General features: G+C 42.2%; 1 protein-coding gene across 3 annotated transcripts in view; it reads left to right on the top strand.

The window, feature by feature from the left end:
* Positions 1-2,205: 2,205 nt before the first annotated feature.
* The window catches only part of LOC105661826 (uncharacterized), a 49,504-nt gene continuing 26,179 nt past the window's right edge, over positions 2,206-25,530 (top strand). Inside the window, exons 1-4 of one of the 3 annotated variants that reach the window (XM_076538502.1) lie at positions 2,206-2,521; positions 10,084-10,495; positions 10,563-10,656; positions 14,181-14,398. In XM_076538502.1, the coding sequence (XP_076394617.1) occupies positions 14,260-14,398 (139 nt within the window). In that variant the 5' untranslated portion in view covers positions 2,206-2,521; positions 10,084-10,495; positions 10,563-10,656; positions 14,181-14,259. Of the gene's footprint in view, positions 2,522-10,083; positions 10,496-10,562; positions 10,657-12,826; positions 13,787-14,180; positions 14,399-25,530 lie in introns of those variants that run through there. The other 2 variants (XM_076538500.1, XM_076538501.1) reach the window with 2 other exon arrangements.

Here is a 25,530-nt window from a genome sequence, read left to right as displayed (position 1 = left end):
CGAATACACAGGGGCACATAATACGACGAAATTTCTCATGTGCGGGGACAATAGATCGTACGCGTTACGGCGATGCCCATAACGCTTGATAAACGAGTAAATTTTCTGGCTTCCCATTTAAGCGGAGTGTCGTGCACGCGCTTTTGCCTGCCACTTTGACTCCCTTTATTCTCTTCGTTTCACGGAAAAAAGATCCCAGTCCCGTAACCGGCGCGAAATTTATCGCGGAGCATTTACAATCCCGGTCGAAGCGGCGTGTCCGGTCGTGTTTATCGGTTTTATCGTGGCCGATTCGTCCGGCCATCCTGCGTGAAAAATTGTCTTCTCCCGTTTCCTGGCTGGCGCGTTTCCTCCGCGCGGATCGTCTCGAATCCGCTCCGATTAATCGAGGATCGTGCGCCGCCACTGAAAATCCAACCAGACCAGATCGTGCCAGATTAGAAACATTTTATCGCGAAATTATTCGCTTATCCACTTCCGGCCGTTTCACGGGCTTGTTAAGTCGAATAAGAACGGTCGGAAGGCCTTGTCTTTTGAAGAGATTTTCAAAAACTGACACGCGTTTCCGCGGAATGAGAAATTGCCTTGCCGTTGAGACGAAGTTCATGGGCAGGGAACCTGACACGCTCGGAATTAATTTCGAGGTCGTTGCATTCTCATACTTCGTTTCGAATTCACATTTCTCATATATTTGATGATTTTAGCATCACTGATCTGATTATAGGATAAGAGTTTTCATTGGTTAATTATTTGCAGAAGATAAACGTTGTACGTTGAAAGAAAGTACAAATGGGTAAGTAACTATCAGAACGACGTGGACGCGAACGAAGGTCGATGCCCATGAATTTCGTCGGCGATCGCGTGCACCGAGCCGCGGTAACGAGGTTACGCGATGCACGTAAGTGCTGTAAGAGTTCGTCGTCTTCTCGCATACGTTTGTTCGATTCCCGTAGTTGAGCGGGTGAGTCATCGGGTTCGTTTCCTGCTGTTGGAAGGTCCGTCATACGATGTTCGAGTTAACTCCACGGTTCTGGTTTCATGGATGGGCATGGTAGGAGGGAGGGCGGAAGGGTCCCTCGGGTTGGGACCGAGTTTCGATGCTTCGAAAAACTGTCCGGGATTGGTCGGTTGCTAGGCACGAACCTGTTCTTTCGAAAAATCACGTGATTCATCTCGCTTCTGACTAACCTGCCTGATATTTCGCTGAATCCCCCTGCGATGCCTTTCGCTTTGATGAGTCAATGGTCACAGATAGCGGCCACTGTACACACAAACAGTGCAACCTGGGAATATCTGTATCGTCAGCGACCGGTGGATCGTTGTTAGACGGTATGTCACCTGTGTTTGATCCGCGATATCGTTGAGAATGATAAACGAATTGGAAGCAGGTTAAACGCCGCACCTCCAGTTGTTACGTAACATCCACGTCGTTTATTGTCATCGAGTTTTGATTCTTTTCTTGTGTAATCAGATAATGATGGTTGTTATTTATGATTTGCAATAACAATGCTCGAGATTGATATGTCTTACAATGTCAGTCACTTTGAACTTCACTCGAAAGTTCTTGAGAACCTCCAAAACTATGAGGACCTTGAAATCCTTGAAAATGTTGAACATCTCCAGATATTTAAAAGCCTTGAAAATTTCGAAGAAGTTAAACGAAGAAAGTTCGTGAAGTTTTGAAGTTTCCGAGGTCCTGATTGAAAATCTTAACACGTTCGCGACTGAGTTTTCTCTTCCCGAATGTACCATTGATGACTCAGCCCGTCATGAATATATTAAAGACCTTAAAAATTGTGAAAATCTGAAAAAGCTTTGAAAATTAAAGTCTTAAAAGATTTTTTTGTAAGTAATGTTGATACGCATTACTCCCCAACAGAAATATTTCACCACATTAGCTACCATTTTCAGCTATCTGAAAGTAAACAGCGTAAGCGACGCTGATCCACGTCCCCTCCACCCCTGTTGAAAAGTCACCGACAAAAATACGGTGTCAAAGTCCACAATAGAGCGAAATATTCTTGAAGTGAAATCGTAAGAGAGAGAGAATACAATGGACCAATTATATCAAGAAATTCCTGTGCGATAGTATCACCCCCCGCGATCACATATTTGCCCGCGCAAGTTCGCGTCACGTGGAGGAGGAAAAGAACGCGCTACAACCGATAAGGAAAGTCACGAAAAAAATCTTCCGTGGAAGTTTATCGGCTTGAAATGACATGATTCATCGGCCTGGTATCTGCCAATGATGGCGGAGGCAACGTGCAGGTAACATCAGGATTGGCCAAGCAGGGTAGCGAGACCCGGAGTAGCGCGTCCCGATTGGCGGAAGACAGACGAAGGCGCGTGTCCGGAACCCCTCCTTGTGCTAGTCGATAAATCTTTTCGAGATTAGAGCGGCCACAGGCACGATAGACAATTTAAAAATTAGTCCGAAGAAGCTTACTTTCGTTAAATCGTCGCCCAGTACTGTTCGGAGAGTACAAGTGCTGTGAATTTCGTTTGCCGGATTCTAATTAAGGTAAGCATATTTATTGTTTTGTTACTTTGTTTCTCTCTTATCGATGCACGTGTGATAATGATTTCTTTAATGTTCGTACGTGATCGATGGCACGTTACGTTGCGCGAATTTGATACGGTTTGTTGCTTTGCGGTTCCTGGTAAATTGAATGTGAAGTATAGGTACACTTGACGGGCGGAATAAAGTCATCGGTATTATCTGTGAAAAATTGATTGAGTGATAAGTTAATTCATCGTATCTGGTTAAGTTAGTACGTTGATCATCCATGTAAAATGGTTGAAGTGTGTAGGTGGGCTTTCATATATTTATTCTTAAGAACATCGTTAGCTCTGGTCCATGTTTCAAAGCTAAGTTCTCCATCTCTAATTTATATTATTGGTATACCAGCTGTTCTGTTCGAATATATTTTTCACTCCTCATTTATTGATTACTCGATCACTTTACATCTCATCAAGTATTCAGATTCTATTACTTTTAATTCATGTCTATCTATGGTACGCATATTTTATTATTCACCTAAGTTATCTACTGCTGATTATTTCTCATGAAATTGCTGATGGATCTCTATGAATGACATGACACCCAAAGTGTCATCGAGCAAGATGTGTTCAAGTATGGAATAAAATAATGACATTTGATGGATGTGTTATTTCTTCATCATTGACACATGAAGTCAGTGAGCCTCTATCATGTGCAACATCTCAGTAGTCATTTGAACTACACCCTTACATCGTTTGGAACAACTTTTTCATGGTTATTTCAAGTTAAAAGCACCTTAGGTGATTCCTAAACCGGAACACCCAATTAAAACGTCATAAAAGTGGACACACGGAAGACCACGAGTCAGCTTCGTATTACCTGCGGTTTGGGCGATAGCCACGACCCAAGGTCGACTAACAAAACCCCATCGAATGCTTTAAATAAAAACTGCGTCACGAATTGCCCATTCTGCAACGTAATGACCTTCCAGGCAAGGTCGAGGCATCCTCAAATTAGCCATCCCTTAACCCTTTGTGGTCCATAGTAATCTTCACAGTACCTGATGAAGACATTAATAACATGAGAGTTATAAATAACCTTGGTACAACAGTGTACAACGCTTCGTATAAATATATGCAGGTGAAACAAAAGATTCGTTGAAATAAGGTTATTGTCCTGGCAGATGAGACCTATAAAACCGATGTGTTGCCACATGTGACACAGGATCACAAAGAGGTCGACTACATCAGTCTATATCATGATCTTGCGGTAGAAGTAATTTTATTTAATATCAGGAAGGTGTGCACAATTGTACAAAGATTCTCCAGACCTTTAGAGATCGAAGTTAGAACCATGTCCCACGATTAGGTTTGATGATACTCTTTTTGTTCTGCCTAAACCGCACTGCCTATCGAACCTTGATGATACACCTCTCTGGTTATCTGCGATTTCCGCGTGTCTACCTGCATATTACGCCCTCGCAGCTGGAAATGCATGTCCATGCACCTGCGAACGTGCACAAAGTCGCTCGCGTCGTAATCATTCCTCTTTCGCATCTGTTACTCTATCCAGTTCTCCGTACCGTACGTGGTTTGCGTTGTATTTCAACTTTTTTCCCGTTAAACTCGTCAAGGTGACAAGTGTCGATGCGTAAGTGAAATGGGAAAACGCTCGAGTGTTTCGCAACACAATACCTTATCTTGACTCACCGATTAATTATCGCGTGTACGTATCAGCGTACGTTTGGTCAGATCATGTTCGAAGAAAATTAGTATATCGGGTTCACTGTGTTGCGCAGAAAGTTAGATGACGATGTTTTGACGCGAAAGAAGGCGACAGACAAGCAGGCCAACGTTTTGTGGCCTAGGCTACTTATCGCATCCGCAAACACCCTCGCGAGCTCTCCGTTTCCGCTTTTTAGTTTGCAAGCTCGTACTGACTGAGTAATCCGCGTCCTTCGCAGACACGATTGATATAATTCCCTTCCCGGAAGAGTAGTCTGCTTCCAAGTATCCTCTGCTATTTTATACAATTAGCGTTGTATGCATTTTAACGTGCTTGACCGGGAGTTCATGTCAGGAATCATTTATGGGTAAATCAGTGCCTAGGTCGCATGAAGACTGCAGACTGTGAAGGAATCAATATTAGAGAAACAGAAATTTGTACACTTTTGAACACAAAGGATGTGTTGAGCACACGTGCTTTTCCAGCGAAAATGGTGATTTCAGAAGAGATCATTTGATGATTTGAGAGGATGTCTAATGACCTGAGGACATTCATACATGAGGAGCTATAACATATTTGAGAGTTAAACTAGCTTAAGCTTATTGTAGTTTATTCTCCTTTTCTCTGTTTTCTGATGAATTTTTATACAGAAAATGTGAAAGTAATATTACTTTTCTGCTCAGTTTAAAACTATTAACTATAATGGACCTGAAGTTAATCTGGCTCTCAAATACAAAATTGACATACTCGGCACAGTTGTAAAATTAGTTCAAATAGAAATAATTATATGGGACCACAGCAAACTGCTGATTACAGTAAATTGTTAACGCTTTCTCGAATTTTTGTCACTCATTTCCTTCAAGATCAGAATGAACGATTGTGGCCAACGAAAACAGGGTAATCGTCGGACGGCTTAAGAAGTCCTGGAAAAACTATTTCCTTTGATACCGAGGTGTTCATTTATCGAACAATCCCATCTCGTTACGTGTGCCTGGTGCACGTGTTCCATAGACTTTCGTGACTGACGTGGTTGCACTTCTTGGAACGGAGTTGTTTCACTTGGATCACTTAGCGGTACGCACTCGGAATGGACGACTTCCAAATGACGAAATTGCCGATATTAGTTGCGTTCTCGGATCTATAAAACGGATTTTTAAATCGTGCTTATTCCTTGCCAATTCAGATGTTTATTCGTGTCTTTATCGCTTTCTCCAACCTGCCTCTCCGTTACGCTTATCAGCGATAACGGAAAGAGGGTGTGTGTCTGCTGTTCGCGAATCGTTGCAACGCAGTGCTGTCTTCAGCGGGGAGCAAATGGGACACTCAAACTTGAAGTCTCAAATTTTCATGTCAGGAAATTTTTGAAGTCATCTTTTCAATGTCAGAGACTCATCAGAAATTCTCACATGTGCAAATTTATAAGTTGAGAGTTCAGATTGGAAAACTTGAGAACTTTCAAAAGTTGAATGGAAGCTCTTTCTATATTGCCGATTACTACAATCCCTTACCTACTAATTGCTGACCTAATAAGCTCCTAATAATAAAATTTTGGTTTTTATCCCAGGGACCCCAAATTCTGTGGACATGTCTGTGTCGCATAAATGCACTTGTTCGCGATGAAAGATAAAGAAGGAAAACGGAAACGGCATATCCGAGTGTTACGTATACGAATTCTTTGCTTTCTTCAATCGCAATCACTCGATGAGTTTCAATTTCGACGATAACAGTTCCATTCGAGTGATTTTATTCTCCCCTGATAGAATGTTTCCCGTACGGTTTCGACACCAGAGAGAAAACCGCTTTATTGCTGTTTGATTAAGATACCAACCGGCATCGAACACGAGCGCTCTTTTATTATTTGTTCGAGGTATCATTTCTTCCGGCGAGGATCTCGCGAATTTGATAAACAACCGATACGCCCGTGGTACGTCCACGAATTGGTAATCTAAAACCGTATTGCGATTTAAAAAAATACCTGGCCACAGTTTTCCGGTCAATGTTATCGTCGATTATTTTTCCCTGGGTTTGTCTGCGTGAGTTCACAATCGGTTCCAATAATTTCTCGCGATGCGACATTCTCGGGGCCCGACATTTGCACAAGTAGTAAATCTGGTTCGACGAACCGGCGACAAGGGTGAACGCACCCGATGACCCGATAAAAATGATAAGAAATGCAATTCGTAACGCGGACGTGATAAGTTGAGTCACCTTTCGAATGCGACTCTCAACCGAACCATTTTTTCGTTCATGTACCTTCAGAACCTGAAACTATCACAGGAACAAATTCCCAGTGGTAACATATTCGATGTCATACCATTATACCGTGAAACAAATATTTGTATAAAAAGTTTCAAGTACTATGAGAACTATAGTCTCCCATGTCCCATTCGGCAATATAACGAGACTCCACTGTATAATCGAGACCGAAGTAAATATCTATGATATTTTAAGATATTTAATATGCCCCTGTTTACCCGGGAGAATGTTGCAACGTCGTAACAAGTAGCGGTACAAAAAGGGTTCGTGAACACGATGAAAAATTAATTTAACGATCGCTGTCAAGTATCCCGAGGCAGGAATTAAAAATACAAGTTAACGCTCGGTGTTCGGTGACCCTGTTAGCCGTCCACGATTTCGTTGGCAGTTTTCGTTCGCAACCTTGCGTGGTGCCTGGCCAATTGCTCGTCCAACGACCGCTTTTTTGCCGGACACCCAGTACGAACGTCGTTTAATAACGCTGCTCTTTGCCGTTAACCTTCGTAAACGACGGCAAACGGCGTATCCGTAATGTAGCAGGGGACGAGAAGCGTGCTCGAGCTTGCTCGCGATGAACGCGTGAGCGATAACGCTCTCTTTCCAACCACGATAATGGGACGTGATAATTTGTGGCGCTTCGTTAATCGAGGAGACCTTAAATTTCGAATTCGGTATCCTTTTCTGACTGCACTTTTGATGCTATCGAGATGATCGGACGACCGTTTCGATATCGGAAGATTATTTTATAACGCTGACTGTTATCGTGCGTTAATCACGTTGACTACCACGTTTATAACGTGATACAGATAGGAAAATTTTTATTTTTTTTATCGCTACATTGATGTGTTGAACACTCGGGGATTTCTGGGGAGATTGTAAGTACAGGTGCACAATTATATCTGTGCGTTGTATCGTTATTATATCGTTGTTCAATTAGATGTTGTAGGAGTAATTATATTGTTGTACATTGTTAAAATTTTATATCACTGTGTTTAGCGATAAAACATTGCTGCGTGTCAAGTGATCAGACGTTGTATCTTAACGCGTTTGATGACCATGCGTTGTATCTACATGTTAATATTACAAATTCTACAATCGCATGTTATAATTGAAAGATGCTATATTATCACGCGATTAGTACTGCTACACGGCATTAATATTGCTACGCGTTGTACCGCTATGTGTTAATTTTACTACGCGTCGAACCACCACGCATCAATATTGCTGCGCGCTGTATTGCCACGCGCCAAATTACCACGCGTTACTACTGTTATGTGCGAAATTACCATGCGTTAGTTTTGGTACACGCTGTGTCGCCAGGTGTTACTATTACTACGCGGTGAATTACCACGCGTTAATATTGCTACGCGGTGAATTACCACGTGTTAATATTGCTACGCGGTGAATTACCACGTGTTAATATTGCTACGCGTCGAATCACCACGCGTTAATATTGCTGCGCGCAGTATCGTCACGCGCCGAACTATCACGCGTTAATATTGGTACGCGTGATATCTCCACATGTTACTATTACCACGCATCGAATCACCACGCGTTAATGTTGCTGCGCGTTGTATCGTCACGCGCCAAATTACCACGCGATATTACTGTTACGTGTGGAATTGCCACGCGTTACTATTGTGACGTGTGGAATTACCACGCAATACTACAGTTACGTGTGGAATTACCACGCGTTATTACTGTTACGTGAGGAATTACCAGGCGTTACTATTGTTACGTGTGGAATTACCACGCGTTAGTTTTGGTACGCGCTGTATCGTCATGTGTTACTATTACTATGCGGTGAATTACCACGCGTTAATATTGCTACGCATCGAATCACCACGCGTTAATATTGCTGCGCGCTGTATCGTCACGCGCCGAATTATCACGCGTTAATATTAGTATGCGTGGTATCTCCACATGTTACTATTACCACGCATCGAATCACCACGCATTAATGTTGCTGCGCGTTGTATCGTCACGCGCCAAATTACCACGCGATATTACTGTTACGTGTGGAATTGCCACGCGTTACTATTGTTACGTGTGGAATTACCACGCGTTAGTATTCGTACACGCTGTATCGTCATGTGTTACTATTACTATGCGGTGAATTACCACGCGTTGATATTGCTACGCATCGAATCACCACGCGTTAATATTGCTGCACGCTGTATCGACACGCGCCGAATTATCACGCGATACTACAGTTACGTGTGGAATTACCACGCATTACTATTGTTACGCGTAGAATTACCACGCAATACTACAGTTACGTGTGGAATTGCCACGCGTTACTATTGTTACATATGAAATTACCACGCATTATAGTATTCGTACCCGCTGTATCGCCATGTGTTAATATTACTATGCGTCGAATCACCACGCGTTTATATTGGTACGCGCTGTATCTCCACATGTTACTATTACCACGCATCGAATCACCACGCGTTAATATTTCTACAGAGTCACCACGCATGAATATTGCAACGCTCTGTATTATCACGTGTTGTATCACATATGAATATTACTACACGTTCAACCCTCACTCACTCTTTCTCATCATATCGACTCTTTCCATATTGCCCCACATTCTACCATACACACTCACGAACACTACCCTCAATATAAGCAGCAAAAATTGTCGTCCAATCCACTATATCTCTAATTCTCATTGTTAAATATAATGCCCGAATATTAATACGAATCGTTATAAACGACTTAGACTTCACTCCTACTATTCCCACCCATGCTAATATAACAACATATTATATTGGAGTCTTGAAAATTCATTAACGAAACGAAGCAAATTGTGCTGAACTTTCTAGAAGAAATAAGTATGCCATTAATACAAATTCCCGTTGAAAGATGAACGATTGTCACCCGACAAAAGTGGCCTGTACACGTTCGAAACAAAGTGGTGCGCAGGTTCCTGGACCGGTGACCAGCATGTCCGCCCACGCGAGGATGCTGCTCGTTCTAAAAATATACAATCCGGTCCGTGCATACGGTGCTACCGGTTTTAAATCTCGCCACGCTACCGTCCAGGAACCGATTCAATACTTTCCGTGGAAATAAAACGAAAGTAGCCCGGTGTACTCGCGAGGAGTGCAGGAGAGAAGGAACACGAGAGAGGACGCTGCAGACATTTCTAAACGATTGGACTCCTGAATCATTATTGATCGTTTTAACATTGTAACTATCGAACGATTGAATGATTCGTTTGCACTTCAGATTGCACAATGGCTGTTTGTGAGTTGAACAATAGCTCACTTTAGATTAAACAATTGCTTACCACTTTGTTAAGGTTCTTTACACATTTTTGTTAAGGTTCTTTTATCTTAGGTCGATTTTTGTGAAGATGGAGAGTTGTGTATACAACTTTATGTTTCAGATTTTGTTTATTTATTTTGTTGCCTTATTTTCAGTTTAAAATTAAGTTTGAATATGGAATTCAATTTGTTGAATTTGTATTTTAAGGTAGCTCTGTCAAGGTAGCTCTAACATTAAGGACAAGTTGCGAAGGGATTTATTAAATTAATGTGTCTATTATATAATTTTGATGATCAATTTGATGACCAGTATTTTTATCTACTCAGTTAAAACAAAATGGAAATCAAACCAACCGGACCAGATTTGAAGACGATCTTTTGATAGTCCAGTTCCAGTAATTCAATATCCACGATAATTAGAAGATTAAACATTTCGTCACGCGATAATACGAAGATACTGACTTTCCTATGAAGTCATTTGCCATTAAATCACATTTTGTATATTGACTCATCCCGATCATACGATCCGTAACGCGATCTCTATTGATGGTGAAGTAATTTTTTAAAATGTACGATCGATAAAATCTTCACTGCTTCTGTGGCGATAAGATAACCGTTACTTCTTTATAAAAAGAAACCACGCGAACGGAGTCAGTAGTTCCTCCACGATTCCAAGTAGAATCCTCCGATAGTCAGCCTTCACGGTACAAAGAGAAACATTCGTCGTGCACGTTTCTCGGTAAGCCAGTAAAATTATACCTTAATGCGCTCGTTAAGCGTACTAATAATCTCTCGATTCTGTTCAGCTTCGACGAACGGTCTCCGTCGCTATCGCAGTACTTGAAGACTGCATGTTCAGAAAGAAACAGTCATCTGGAGTGAAGTGGCGTCGGCTAAAATGTTAGTACCTTTAGTTACCTATAAGTCTTAACACTATACCAGAGTAGTACTGTGTTTTGTAAAATTAATATTAGCTCTTCATATTTTCGATAATATTGAAGTTTTAAGACAACATTAAAAGCATACATTTTGTTTTTGGTGATTTTGAAAAAGAGTTAAAATTTTCGAAAAATTTTACTTGACATTTTAAGGTCTAAACTCGTATTTTAGTATCAATCTGTTTAGTATGATATCTTAGTCTATAATTTGTTAGTTTATTAATATTAGAGTTCATGTTAAGAAGTAAATGGTTTAAGCATTTGCAAGTTCAGAATCAGATTTGTCTCTGTGTGTCTGAGAAATGAAGTTGAAATTTGTTGAACAATGTAATCGGTGCATCCACCTTCGGAAATGGCGGCGTAGCCGAAGGTGGTAACTCGGTAGCTCGGCATTACCAGCTAATTAAGACCCGAATGAAATGTAATCGGCGCGCGGCCCATAAATCACCGGCACGGGACAGACGGAACGCGTCGTTGGAAAAGTAGTTCGGTGCACTCGTGCACGTTCACGATCGACGCTCTTCGCATCCAGTCAATTAATATCTTTCTACGTCGGCGCGCGGGCGAATTTGATTAACGGCACCGTGTGCATCTGCCTGGACTGTTGCTCGCGCGAAATTGCCGCGATCTATCGGCTCCGGGTCGACATTAAACGTCGATCTGTCGATATCGATGCGGTATTCTCCGTCGAGGTGGACTCCAGTTTCTATCGTTCGTCCCGGGTAATGTCATCTCTGTGTAACGCCATCCCCGACACGCGAAGGATTTGCCTGGCCTTTAACTTCTCTCTGTCTCTCTCCGTCTCGTTTCGTATTCGATGACATTGTCTCTTTACGCCGGTTCTGCCATTAATCTGCTCTCCTCCTGCCCTGTCGTCAACTTGCCCTGGTGAATGCAGATAGTCCACGATTGTTCGTCGATTCGAGCGACTCGCTCGGAATCGGTGCATCGCGATTCGCATAATACCGCACGTATTTCGCGCAACTCTATTTTGAATCTATAGGACTCTTTGTCTGGCGACTGCTTGCAAGTAGAATGGAATAGGATGATCGTTGAACGAATGGTATTACCAAACTCCTCTATGTGTACGATATGTGCATGTGATTTTGAAAATTTGGTGCATTTCTGTATGGAGAGTCGAAGTCGTTGGGCATAGGTTTATGGGTGTCGATAGAGAGTATGTGGAGTGTGTTCCAATAAACGTATATTTTGGTTGTTCCAGAATACCGACATGTTCCGGTAATGGACAGTAAATTTCTCATTTCGAAGATTTTAATATTTTCAACTTCTGTGTATCTATGTGCATCATTTTGTTTATAAAAGTAGATTTAGTTACTCCTTGTTGTTATTCATCGTAAATATTCAATCAGTACATGTATTCATCGATTTATTGAAAATAAACTACGCTGGATGGAAATGCAATTTATATCACCCGGTGTATAACGTATTCCAACATACGGGTTTTCGATTTCCTTTTCCCCTTTTTCCATTTTTTTTTAAATCCCAAGGTCCCTCAAGCACAGAGTAATATACCGATATTTATTTATGTGAGGTCGTATCGCAGCGCTGCACTGTGTGCATCGTGTGCATTGTGAATCAGCGCGACACGGTAGAAGCGCACTGTGTATTCCCGTTTCTTTGCCTGTTTACCCATTCATTGGCCAGATAAAGAGTTGTCACTCGGCCAACTATCGCGATTCCATGAATATCGGTTATCGCAAATTACCGCGGAATTAAAACTCTATTTTCGCGAGGCGTTATTTTCATCGCTCGCCACCGTTCGAGTCATCTGCGAATTTCGTTTCGAAGACACGAAAAATAAGTGGTTCGTGTGACGCAACGACGACACTCGAGTTACTCGATCACGGGGTTACGAGTGGGTTCTCGACCACTTTTCTGAGTCGATAATTCGCCTGGTAAAAAGCGGCGTATCGGCGAAACCGCTCCTCAACTACCCCCGTGGAGTCGTTCGCAGAAACTACGCAGTTACGCTCGGGTGTCGTTCCGTCGTGTCATACGCGCCTCCACGAACCGCTTCGGAGTGCATACAAGCGTGCCACTCGCCTGTGTAAGTTCCCTCTCACTCTCTCCGCAGTCGAGATCTCGTTGCTACATGCTACACGTTTCGCCTTCGCTTTGAGGAAAAATCTTTTATGCTCCGAAGAGTGTTCTTTTTATCCCGCGAGCCAATTAGCGAAATAGACAAAAAGGAGTCGCGGTATAAAAGTGTATTACGAATCGGTAAAAACGCGTGAGATTTTTCCTCGTAAAAATCCCGCTCGACGAAGAGATCAAGCCGTTTCGTCGACACCTTGAAGGGGGCATTGTACCGGGTCGATTTCCAAAGTTTTCGATTTTCGTCCCATCTCTTTTACCCCACTTAACCCTAACCGGTAAATTTACAACGCTGCGACCACGGGCACACGTACGGCCCCACCAGTGGTTGTTTCTATCGCCCTTTTCCTCCCGTATAGTCGGTTCGAGTCCGGATGCGCGCGCATCGTTCCCCCACCACCTACCCAACCGGCCGCGCGAGGACTCGAGAGTGGGGGAAGTCGGTTGCCGCCGCGAGGCAGAACGTGCGGCCGAAACGAAAGTTCAGAATCATTACCACGCCAGACCTCGAGGAGTAGAGACGTGTTTCTCGTTACCCTAAGCTCAGTCGAGTTCTCGTGTCGCTTTACTTTCTCTCTTGCATCGTACACGCGTGTGTGATAGCCGCGCCAAAGAGGACAGTCTCGAGACGCAACGTGTTACACCGTATCGAGCCGTGTGCGTGCGTGCGTTGTGCAGATCGGCAGATAATCCTTTTTCTGTTCTCGCACTCCATTTCAAGCGCGGATGTTTTTTCATTTGTGCCGCGTGCGAAAGGAGACAAGTTCTTTCCTGTAAAAGAGACTCTCAGTGCATCGTGTGCCGTGCTTTCGACCGGAGAACATTGAACTCTGTGCCCGTGGTACTGTCTCGAACTGTCATCGGTGAGATTCGTTGAACAGCGATCCTGTCATCGATCGCTGCTCACTGATCTCCGGCGTTTCGCCCTTTTTGCCCCCTCGGCGAACTCCGATCCACGATCGAGTTGGAGCTCAGAGGTGTGTCCCGCCAATATTCAGCACCTATGGAAAGTGATCCATTCGAGGATCCACCTTACAGACGCTTCAGACGACGCTGTTGAGACAACGCGTCGGAAACGATTCGGTTTGAGATTCGCGCGCCGCGATTATCCAAGTTAGCGCGGTGCGGTGCGTTGCACGCGGGCCACGTGCGTTTTGTATGGACAATCCGTGTGGCGAGGAACATTGAGCGTGCGCCGTCGAAAGCCACGTGTACCGCCACCGAAAATTCAACGCGCGCGATACTGACCGTCGATTTCTCCGACCACGGTGATCGAAATTAGGAAAACATTGTTCCGTGCGAGAGAGAGAGAGACAGAAATTGAGACAAGGTGGTAGTGCTTGATCCACACAGACATTGGTTCGATTACAGTGCCGGCGAGAGCAACCAACAGCGCTAGCCAACGAACTATCGATAAACAGAAGTCCAGTGCACCTGCCACGATCAAGAAATGGCGATCCCATTCGCTTTGCCGTCCGACGACGAGGCGGAAGCCCAGGGGCAGCAGCTGGAGCAATTGATGCTCGACCTGTACGCAGCTCTGCAACAGGTCCTACGAAGCAGGACGGCCCAACATCCGTCCCGAAATCGTGAGTTCAACGATTTATTAATCCTTCTTCTCACCTATCTCGGAGCCTTCCTACGCGTCCTTGCACGGCTGTCGAACTGCTTGCCACGACAAACGATCTGACCCAGACTATGTGGAAATGAATTTCGCCAGCTCGAATCCCGTCTCGATCCATGATCACGTGTGACGTGCAATCTCTTTTTTTCTCCCCGTTGCTTTTCGGCTAGGGTACCTAAGTTTATCTGTTACGATAAAAGTCCTGACGGCTTTTCAGAAAGACGTAGAAGACTCGGCGGAGTGCTTAGGTCCGTTTGCATGACTATCACGACGCCGTCACAAAGAATTTACCTGCTCTCTGCGAGGGCTGCTCGTCGAATTAGAATGCTTGTGGCTACCGTAGTCATTCGACGATGACATTAATTTAAATATTAGATGTAGATTAACCCTCCGCAGACTTCATACGCTAACCGGTGGCGTGTCACTTCACATTCTCAAATAATCGAAGTATTTATTCGTAGTTTTATTTTGTTCGGCTATTTTTAGTGACATCTCTCTGTATTGTTAGAATTCGGTGTAAATTTGCAGCACTCTACTTGCGGAGGGTTAGTACTTGCTCGATAAGTAGTTTGTTAATCCGCGTTCGCGATATAATTTTATGAACTGTGATTGTAAATTTCCTCGACAGGAGATGGAGGAAATAGAATCAAAACGTTATTGTTCCTTTTATTTTGTATAGTTTAACACCTACTTATTTATTTATTTCTTATAATGTAATTTATTTTTTGTTACCCTCACTTGAAGACTTACTGATTTGTACACAAGAAACTACCAGAGTTCTGTTGTATACAATAAACTGATTTTTACGTTAAAATTGTCACGTGCCACGCAATTAATTACCACTCACACGGGGGAGGCGCGTTTAGTACGCTCGAGTAGCACGCTCCACGGCACGCTCCGTGCGTATCGACTAGAAGTGCAACACGTGGTTGTCGCGCGCAACAACGCGGACCAGTTTCTGGATCACGAAAGGTAAAAGATACACAACGCATCTTTCCACGGGAGAACGTCTAGCATTCCAAGCGTCATCCTCAGGTAATTGCGAGCGTGAAATTCACGGAATCGCGTGACGCAGAATTCGCGAAAGTATTCGTTCAATCTTGCAACTCGCGTGATCGTTTCGTTTTAAGGTCGTTGGCCCTCGTCGAGCTGGTTGCACGATTTTGTCGAAAATCCTGATACATTTGACACCGGTCGTTGTCCTGTGAGTCAGCGTCGAAACATCTCGGGGTCTACCTTGATCGTTGCGAGATATTTCGACACCTGGACCCCTCCTCATTTTGCATAGTTTCGGACGCGTAGTTGAAAACTCATTTCCGACCTTTTGATATTCACGCTTCTATTAACACTTTTCCGGTGCTCTTTCTCTCTTATAAAATTATATCGAATGCATGACTGCTTTGGGTAACATACTTAATAATTAACATCACTGAACTTCTGTAGTTTCGCACTTTTATTATCTGACAGAAGATTGACTACACGAACTTTGTCAGTCTGGGCGAATTTCTGACTGTCGTATGCTAAATTTGCTGATAGCAAAGTGTTCTTGTAAAATTTTTAGTGATTGTTTCATGACAATCAGTGTTAGACGATATATTATGCTGCAAGGCAAAATGACAGAATTTTATCACGTATTTAACAATCGCATATTTTAGAAAATATTTGTTTATTATATACAATGAAATTATTACTACATTATATCATTTTCAAATTCATACCGTAAATATAAATAAAGAACAGTGATGCAAAAATTCACATACATGGAATTATGAGTGTGACACCAGTCATAGGGCTAATGATGAAACATTTTATATTTTGTATCAGTTTTATCAGTACGTTGGATATTTGTAAAAATCATCAAGATTCTATACTTTTTGACAGATGCTGAAAATCTAAGTCATAACGATCGCCTTGACTACCACAGTCACTAATGTTCCATACTTAAAATTAAGAAAGATAATTTTTGAATAGCATTGATAATAAGCTAACAGTACAAGTAACTTAACTAGACCAATTATATATGAAAATCAAATAAAAATAATTAATATACGATCAGTGAGACGTAGCAAGTGATAAACGTAACCATCAACAAAGTTCAACAGTTTCATAAAACACTTGTGAAGCGAATGAAACTATGTAGTACAAAAAAACAGTTCACCATTTAGTAAAGTTGAATATTTGCACATGACAGATACAAAAAAATTCCACATAATCACACATTGACGCAATAAGTGTATATTAAAGAATCATCAATCGCGCGATGAAACCAGACTGAGGATTACTCAGAAACCCATTTCTGAACCCTCAATTTCGTACATTGACCAATTAATTTGCATACCGGCAAATGATCGTTAGCCTCGCATCGCTTTCCACGGCCGCCATTCACCGAGCCTCCGTGACGAATGAAAAAGTCTCAAAGCTTGGCTACATTGAAAACGCGAACGTTTCTTTCAACTTGCAAAAAGGGATAATTGAAAAGAGTCGAGTAGGTGTTCAGAAGTTTCCTCGTTACACGTTTTCCCGAGCGAGCTACGAAAATCCAGCTCGTTACAGTTGCCACGGCCTGGGTAGAAAAGCCCGCGCGAAACGAGAGCTAGAGGCGTAAATTGCGGTAACTTATATTCGGAGCATAATGAAACGAGGCTTTACGAGGGTGCAGCGAACGAAAGGGGGCGAGTGTAACAGATGTAGCGTGGGTGTAGAAGCCCGAGAGAGAGTATGGTAGACGATGTCCGGCCGTGACCCTGCACCGCTGCTCGAGCCTCCTTTACGGCGAAAGAGACGGTCGGATCGACAGGAGAGGAGGAGAGAACACGGAGGGAGAGAACGAGAGAGAAGAGCGATGGTCAGGCACACCGGAGTAAAACGCGCCATAAAACGCGATGCAACGACTCGTTCCCCGAATCTCGGATTGTCGATCGTCCACCAGAGATTGCAGTATCGAACGCAAAGTGCGTCGATACGATTACCCGTTTCTTCCTTCGATATCCTACAACTCCGATGGGCCATTTTAAACTGCCAGAGGGTACACTTCATCCGGAGTAAATACAAGTGATTTTCAAACACTTTTGTTTGTAATAACTGGTGCATGATTTTCAATAGAGAGTAAGTTAAGATGTAGTTTTGTATTCATAACATAAATATCCTGATATTTTTAATTTTATAATATTTTCTTGCACTTGTGATATCAGTCTTACATCATTAATCTTTTAGCTCACATCACTTAGTCAAATTTTCTAAATTCACTATCTTCAATTGCAAATTAGTATATTCAGTTTTATGACCAGATTATGATTTGCCGTCTACAAAAATGTTAGAATAAAAAAAGAAATTCCATTTCACAGTGTTTGAACTGAAATTCCACATACAACCTAATTGAAAAGTATGCACATTATTGATTAAAAGGTACTGTTCACATTATAACTATGTACTTGAGCAAAGATAAAAAGTCCAGAGGATATTTCACAAATTGAGAAGTAGAAGTATCTTTCTGCAACCTGCCAACTAGTTTTTGTTAGCCATTCAGCAGAAGCACTTCTTTGCTCGTTTAATCATCCATGATATATTGACTCATTAGTGTTTTATCGTCTACCTGTCAGTATAAGTTACAACCATACATTTACCTCCACAAATCCATCAGAAAACTGTCATACATCGTAATAAATGTTATCAGATATTCAGTTTATGATTCATAATCGGAGTAACAAGTGTTCCACACTATTTGAATCGACTTTGAGGCTACCAATAGGGATAGAAGCGAAATGTTTTCTATCGATGATCAATCTTTCCGATCGATGGATATCATTCAGACTCCGTTTCAACAGAGTTGCACGAAGCAACACGTTGTTAACGAGTCTTTGATCTCGCCGTCACGCGAGTGTAGTGTCCCGAAAGAAACCGCAAATTGCATCCGGTCGTCGGAGTGTTACTGTTCTTTCGTTGTGACGCAATGTTCCTAGAAATATTTATCTCGTATCTGGAACTGTATCACAATCGTATATTAACTGCTAAGTTTCCGGTCATAATCTTTACTGAAATTTTAGGGTTCTGGAAATTTTTATGGGGAATGGTTACTATTTTTCGTACTTTATATTCCAGAAATTCGAAGTTCTAATGATTTGGAGATTCATAATTTTGATGTCATGAAGTTTCAAAGTCTCATGGTAGGCTGTGTAGGTGTTAAGGCTCAAAGTTCAAGTATTACCAAGTTTCAATGACCTAATGTGATGACGTCAGAATTTTGTAAAATTCTAAGGCGTCATGATGTGAATTTTTCGTAGAATCCAAGGTCTGAAGATTTCAAAGGTTTGCAGGTCCTAAAGTTCCAAATTTGTAAGGTCTTGATGTCCCACAAGTTTATGTTCAAAAGTTGCAATGTCCCAGTAACCCAGTATCCCAATCTTTGAAAATTCCAATATCCCAAAGTTTCAGTCTCCTATATAACCCAAAGTCCCAACATTTCATGTCTCTTAACCTCCTGTAATCCCAAAATTTGAAAGTCACATCTCCAAATCCCATAACTTCCCAATACCTAAATCCCCGAATCGAGTTTCCCTCCGTAACTGCGCTAAAAGTTCGAAAGTGTCAATCGTCAAGTCGCGCTTCATACCAAGCCGTTTCGCGTCGTAAATCAAGCAGACGCGTAGAAATTCGCGAGTGGGCTCATTACCGGATGAAATTATGCGCCGAGATCCGCGGTTCATTATTTTTCGAACGGAAATAGTTGACGGCGGCCGCGTGTGTGAGGGTCAATAACCATAGTTCGCTGAGGCGGTTTCGAGAGAAGATGCAGAATCTGCAAGAGCGTTCGAGTCGGGGGTGGTTATTTATAGAAACAGCTGTGGCCGGCCCTGTACGGGTCTTCTCCCGTGACATTTGCAGAAAACTTCCCTCTCGTCATCATTCTGCTCGCGTAAACGCACCGCGGTAATAACGATTACGCGGGTTACTCGATAACGCGGCTCTTCTTTCCCTCTTCCCTCACTTTTCTTTTCTTCCGTGTTTCTATTTATTGACACCATTCAGTTTCAAGACCATTACACTGCTTTAAAGACAGGGTGATATAGCCATCGCAACCCATCAAATTAATTCTTAATAATCTGAATGTTACTTCTTATTGTTACTTTTAACATTACCTAAACCTAATGTGTGCAAACACGGTCTATCACAGATACAGTTTAAAACTTCAGACCTAACATGATCCAATATTTCCTTATTTATTTCCTAATATTTCTAATATTTATTTCCTAATATTACCCTTGACAATTCTGAAGTCCACATCTTCCTCAATGCATAGACGGATCAAATTAAAAATCGAGTCAAATCGCTTCCTCTCAAATCGGAGGTCAGAAAATATTCCATAACGGGTTAACCGGGTTATAGATATCGGATATCAAGTTAGGTGCGTTATCCGGAATATTGGAGTATCCTGTTCGAGTTAGGGATCCAATCTCTGGTTACGTTTACAACGGAGCTGTTGTTGCTCGTTCGAAACCCGTTTCTCACGACACGAATCGATAACACCGAATCGAACCAACTCTCCCCGCGATCGTCCTAATCGGAGGCGTTTAATTTCTTAGTAAGAGAAAGATCGGGTATCGTCCGTGAAACGATAGCCCCTCGACACTGAACTTCGTATTATGTTACTTTGTCGTAAAGCCTCGACTGTTGTATCGATACATTCAATTTTGGTGTGAACGTTTCAAAATTGATCTGCATTTTGCTTTTTTATAATTCTTCCTGTTTTTAGTCACATGTGGATGTCACACATACTCTGAAGGAATAGATAACTTATTAACTTGGAGTTGAAATTTATTTAAAATTCATCAAATCTGTGATGTGATTCTTTTTTAAGTTTTCCCTTTTTTGTCATATAGTGAAAATGATCATATGTAGTTAGAATACATTAAAAGCTTAATTAATGAAAATACAAATGAATATTTCTGAACTTATGACTCATGAGTCCCATTGAACTTATAATTTAACATAATTGTTTTATAATTTATTCTCTAGTATTTCTGTACCTGTATTTGATTTATTCTGATAAGTTATTCTCAGTATAATGATACCTATTATCAATTATGAGTAAAAAGTACCCAAGTACCAAAGTACCCAATATAGTAGTCAACTTGATTGGATAAAATCACAAACCAAAAGTCAGCTTAACAATTAGTCAACCCATGGCTACCAGATATAATTACAAAAATAATTAACTGCTTATACAACAGTACTTAAAATTCACTGTATCATCACCCTAAACTCTGTTTTTCCCCATGTCACAAATTGTTTCCAACTTGCCAGGTTCTCAGTTCCGTCCAATTAACGTTTCCTCCGAGTCGATTCTTATCCTTAGCCTCGTGTCGTTTTTAATTAAAAGAAAAACACTAATTGCGTTGCTCGAAGAATTGAAACGCGTAGTTTTGAAGAATTTCAGAACTGTCTGCGACCACCGTGTGGCATCCCCCATTAATATTCATCGAGCCGAACCGCTCGTGTTCCTCCGGTGTTATACATTTTTACGCTCCCCCGAGCGTATTCTTCGCAGGCGGCTTCGAGAGCACGCGTCTCCAGCCGTACATGAAATTCGGCAGATTTTTATCTGCGTCCAACCCTTTCCTTCGATTACCCCGACCTGTGCTTACGAGTTCGTTTATCACCGCTCGTCATCGAGATTTTATCGAGCGTGAAGCTCGAGGCTCCGCTTCTCTGCGCTTCGAAGCGCAACGCCATTACAATGGCTTCTCCACGATGCACGTTCAACATATTGTTTTTCAATTGCTTCTTTCGAGCCTCTAATTAATTAATTAATTACCAACATTTTTTAGAGCAAGTAACTGTTGCTTGGCTGGTTAATCATTAATCAAGTTCTTTGTAAATAAAATTTCAATTAACACTAACAGTACTTGGGATCTAAGCCAATTGCTTTATTAGAACATACCCTAATAATACAACATTGTACATCAATTTAAAGCATTGTTGATCGGTGTGTATTATACTATGTTGAATTTTATGTAACAAAAGTTCATTTGAGAAAATCACAGGTAGCAAACGAGTTGAATGTCTTACCAAACAACTTTTACATTGTTCTTTTGGTCAAACTCCAGGTGTCATTGTTTTATAACAGTTCAGAGACAAATGCTGACATGAAGTTGATATGCAAATGATATGAATTAATTCAGAGTTCTCGTGAAACAATGCGTACAAATATTGTATCAGGTCATTGTATAAATAATGTGTCTTATCTTGCTCAGTATTGAACAATTATCCAGTATATGTGTACCTTCTGCGTCACAATATACATTAGTATATCGTACGTTACATTATTCCAAACAAGTATTCTCAATGTGCAGTTGCACAGAACCATTCGGTAGCACTGATTGCTATATTTACTAGACGACTATTATTTACTACTTGTTAGACGATCTACAAATGTGTTATACAGCCGTGTGTGTACATATATAATACATACAGTAATGTACATATGTTTATTCGGATCATCTTGAAGATGATAAATGTTGCACATCCTTGAGTCATAGCGCAAAGCTTTCAAGCAAATATTAATTAAAGTTGTTCGACCGGCTACTTGATTAAAATTCTCCTTGCACAAATAATTCTGCTTGAACAACTCGGCATATCAAAAGCCTCGTACAAACGCCGCTTAACGAGCCGCACGTATCAATATCGCAAACATGAATATTCATGCAGGGAGTTAAAATGATAATCACGATATTGTTTACATCTCAAGTAAGAATCGACGGTTTCGTACATCTGAAAATGAAGTGCCAAACACTCAGAAATCCTGCAAAACCAGTTCTCTGTTTTCTCACAAGATGGACACTTGCAAAATGTATCGATAACAGGCAACGCGAAGAGTCGTAAGCGGACGAAAATGGAACGTTAAACGAAGTGAAGAGTGATTCTAAAAATATCATGTAGGTGATAGAACTCCTCGTCGAAATTTCGTCGTACGCGAGAGATGCATTCTGGTTCGCACGTGTTCTCAGCGGAATCTCCTTCGCCGAGAAATCGATTTCCGCTCGGCTACGTTTCTTAGCCTCCGATTATTATCCGCCGTGTAACGGAAAGAGAGATATACGGAGAGAAGAGAAGTGGGGTGGGGCTCAACGTGCTCGTAATTATAATCGCGGAATAACGGTGGCAGGACGTGACCGACTTGCGGAACCTTGTAAAACGTGTAACGAGCAGCCCGCCGGCTAACGATGTAATCAGCGATGTGTAGCTTCTTCTTCTTCTTAGAGATTACGCCGATGACGGAAGCCGTGAAACGACTTGTCGCTGAATAGTGTAAATGGTTCAGATGAGAATCACGCTTCTACTTTTTACCTCGGAATGGTTTACCGTTCAGCCCTAGGCTTTAGCGATGTCTTTTGGGGGATGTAGACTTTAGTTTATGATGGATGTAATGGGTCATTTGGATATTCAATATTCTCAAATCTGTGAAAGTTCACATATTCAAATCTTCAAATATCCAACCTTTCAAATTCACTACTTCCTCAAACTTCCTAAAGTTACTTCCCAAGTCTCCAAATGTCCACCTGTCCACATACCTATAGAATCATGCAAGTGTTTCATAAAATTTCTAAAGGCAGCTCTAAAAGCTCATGCACATCACAACCTATCTTGAATGTACTCGAAGCATGTTCCCATAAAAATCAGAAACATTCACCACTTCGCAGATCACACGATATAATCCAATATGCCATAACGTGTTCGTGTCTTTCATAATTCCCTCGTAGCAACTTTTTCCTGGTGATTTTCATGCTTAATGGAAAACCGCTGTTCAGATTACAAGCGGTATTACAGACACTGGAGGTTTCGAGGCTGTATTAATCCCATCGACAACGGGATCGCGAGTCACGTATCCCATAGAGCGCAATCAATCGGTCGAACGAGCTTCGGCCAACGTTTCCCGACACAACTTTTGCACCGCAGAATCCGATTTAACGGAGCTCGTGAGGCGTTGGACAAAATTTATTGGGTAATCGTAGACGGTCGTAGGAAATCGATGGCTGTGCATACCGTGGCGCAACCTTGTTCCCTCATTTTTACCATTTTCCCCGGTTGCCTGTGTCGCGATAACGTATCTGTTTCGAGCAATTGCCGCTCGGAACAATTCTCTGGATCCCCGGTCGGCTTCGAACCGGTAAAAAGGATCGTTCCGCTGGAAAAAATGAACCGCCGATCGATTGTCCTCGATGCGTTTCCCTAGAAGGGGAAATTTATACTCGAGCCAGAGGTTTTACGAGATTTCCGCGAACCGTTCGAAAGTACCTGATTCCCGTCGAACGTGCAAAGTAAGACGCAAAATCTTGAGGCTTTTGTCCGAACAACGGTTCGGTGCTGCTCGAACAAGCTGTACGCGATATCATCGCCCGTTTACGAGCCATTTTATTGAATCGGAGGGCAACAATTCTATAATATTTATGCGTAACGAAATACACGGTGTATTTTACGTTTTATTTCGTACAAGTGTCACAGTCGGACATACACTTTCAGCGAAATGTAATGAATTTTAGATAACTCCAGGTTTGTGCAGAGGTTCGATCATTTCTCTTGTTCTAATAATAATAATGGAAACTGTTTCGTATGGTGTACTTTGATCGTACTTAGATGTATGTTTATATGTTTTATGCAAAAATGATTTCAAATATAAGACTACATTTTGTCATACGTTAATATCCTTGAAAATATTAAAGACTTATATAGTCATCACATTAACACCATTATGTTTGTTTTGGACACTGCATGTCCAAACTTGACCCCAATTGTTTCGAACGCCACATTTACTTAAAACTCGACACCAATTGTTTCGAGCACCACATTTATTTGAAACTTGACCTCAAGCTCGACCACCACATTTGTCTGAAACTTGACCCCAAGTTGAACACCCTGTATAATCCTAAATCACTTCGCAGTCATGTAATCGTACAATCATCTTTCCAAAAATGAACATGTAATTACGCCAGCAATTAACAATTTATCATCATCCAGCACAATGCAAACAAAAGAATCTTAAAGTATCTATTGCGTGCTAATGATGATTTATCTCAGCATAAAAGCGTGAGGCTCCAAACCGTGGCTCAAGCCACGCAAAGGTTTTCAGAATTGCGTAAAGTATAATTTGTTTGCAAGGTTGCACGAGTTTCGTCCAAATTTAGAAAAATAACACAGAGTGGATGCAGCGAGCGTGTCGCGCGTACAGCGCCCAGCAAGGGCCGCGTACGCGCGACACCGCGAGCGGGCGGCCGCAAGTGTTTACGCGCGCACGTGCAGCACGAAGAGTCGGCGAAGCGCGTTTTGCGCTTGTGTTGCGGCCTTGAGAGGGGTTCTTTGTGCGGTTCAGCGTCCAACGTGGCTCACGTACACCGTGATGCACACGCACGCTCGCACCTACGCGCACAGAGCGCTCGCGAGCGCCGCCGGGGTTGACGTTGCACACGTACGTACATACTGTAACCAGTTGCGTTGTACTTGTGTACAAAGGGCACTCCATGTGACTCACGTGCTCGCATATGTTGCCGTCTCTCTTTCTCTTTGACGTAACGCGTGTACATAATGTACATTGTCTTCCGTACACTGCTTGATGCAGTATACGCTCGAAATTTCCTCCTCCTCTGTTTTTTATTCGCTGTTCCTGTTTTTGCTTCCTCGAGCTCCTCTCTTTTATACGCGTATTATCTTTCCCGCTCTATCCGCGTGTAACTCTTTTTTTCTTGCCGTACACACATTCCTTTCTCGACGTGCAGCTCGTTTTTTTGTCTAAACGCTTGTTTTTCCTCCCTCCTTTGTCTTTGTTCCTCCTGGCAACGAGTTCTCTCTCCTTCTTCATCTCCGCTTTCGTTCTTTATATACTCGTTCTCCCCTGTATATACTTGTTCCAGTCCCTCTCGTCCTCCTCTTCGCGTGCTCCGTCCTTGTTGCTCTTCAGGCGGATGCAAGCGGAGCCGAAGTTGCACGCGCGAGACCGCGAACACAGTGCATGCGGGTGTTGGCCACGTGCGCGCTGCACTTTTTGCTCGACTCGGCTAGCAGCCGCTTTTATAGGACGCTTCTACACCGCTCTTGCTCCATTTTAGG

The sequence above is a fragment of the Megachile rotundata genome, chromosome 12, assembly GCF_050947335.1.
Source record: "Megachile rotundata isolate GNS110a chromosome 12, iyMegRotu1, whole genome shotgun sequence".
NCBI classification, from domain to species: domain Eukaryota; kingdom Metazoa; phylum Arthropoda; class Insecta; order Hymenoptera; family Megachilidae; genus Megachile; species Megachile rotundata.
The sequence above is the reverse complement of the archived record's forward strand: the minus strand, read 5'-3'. Positions and strand labels throughout refer to the sequence as shown.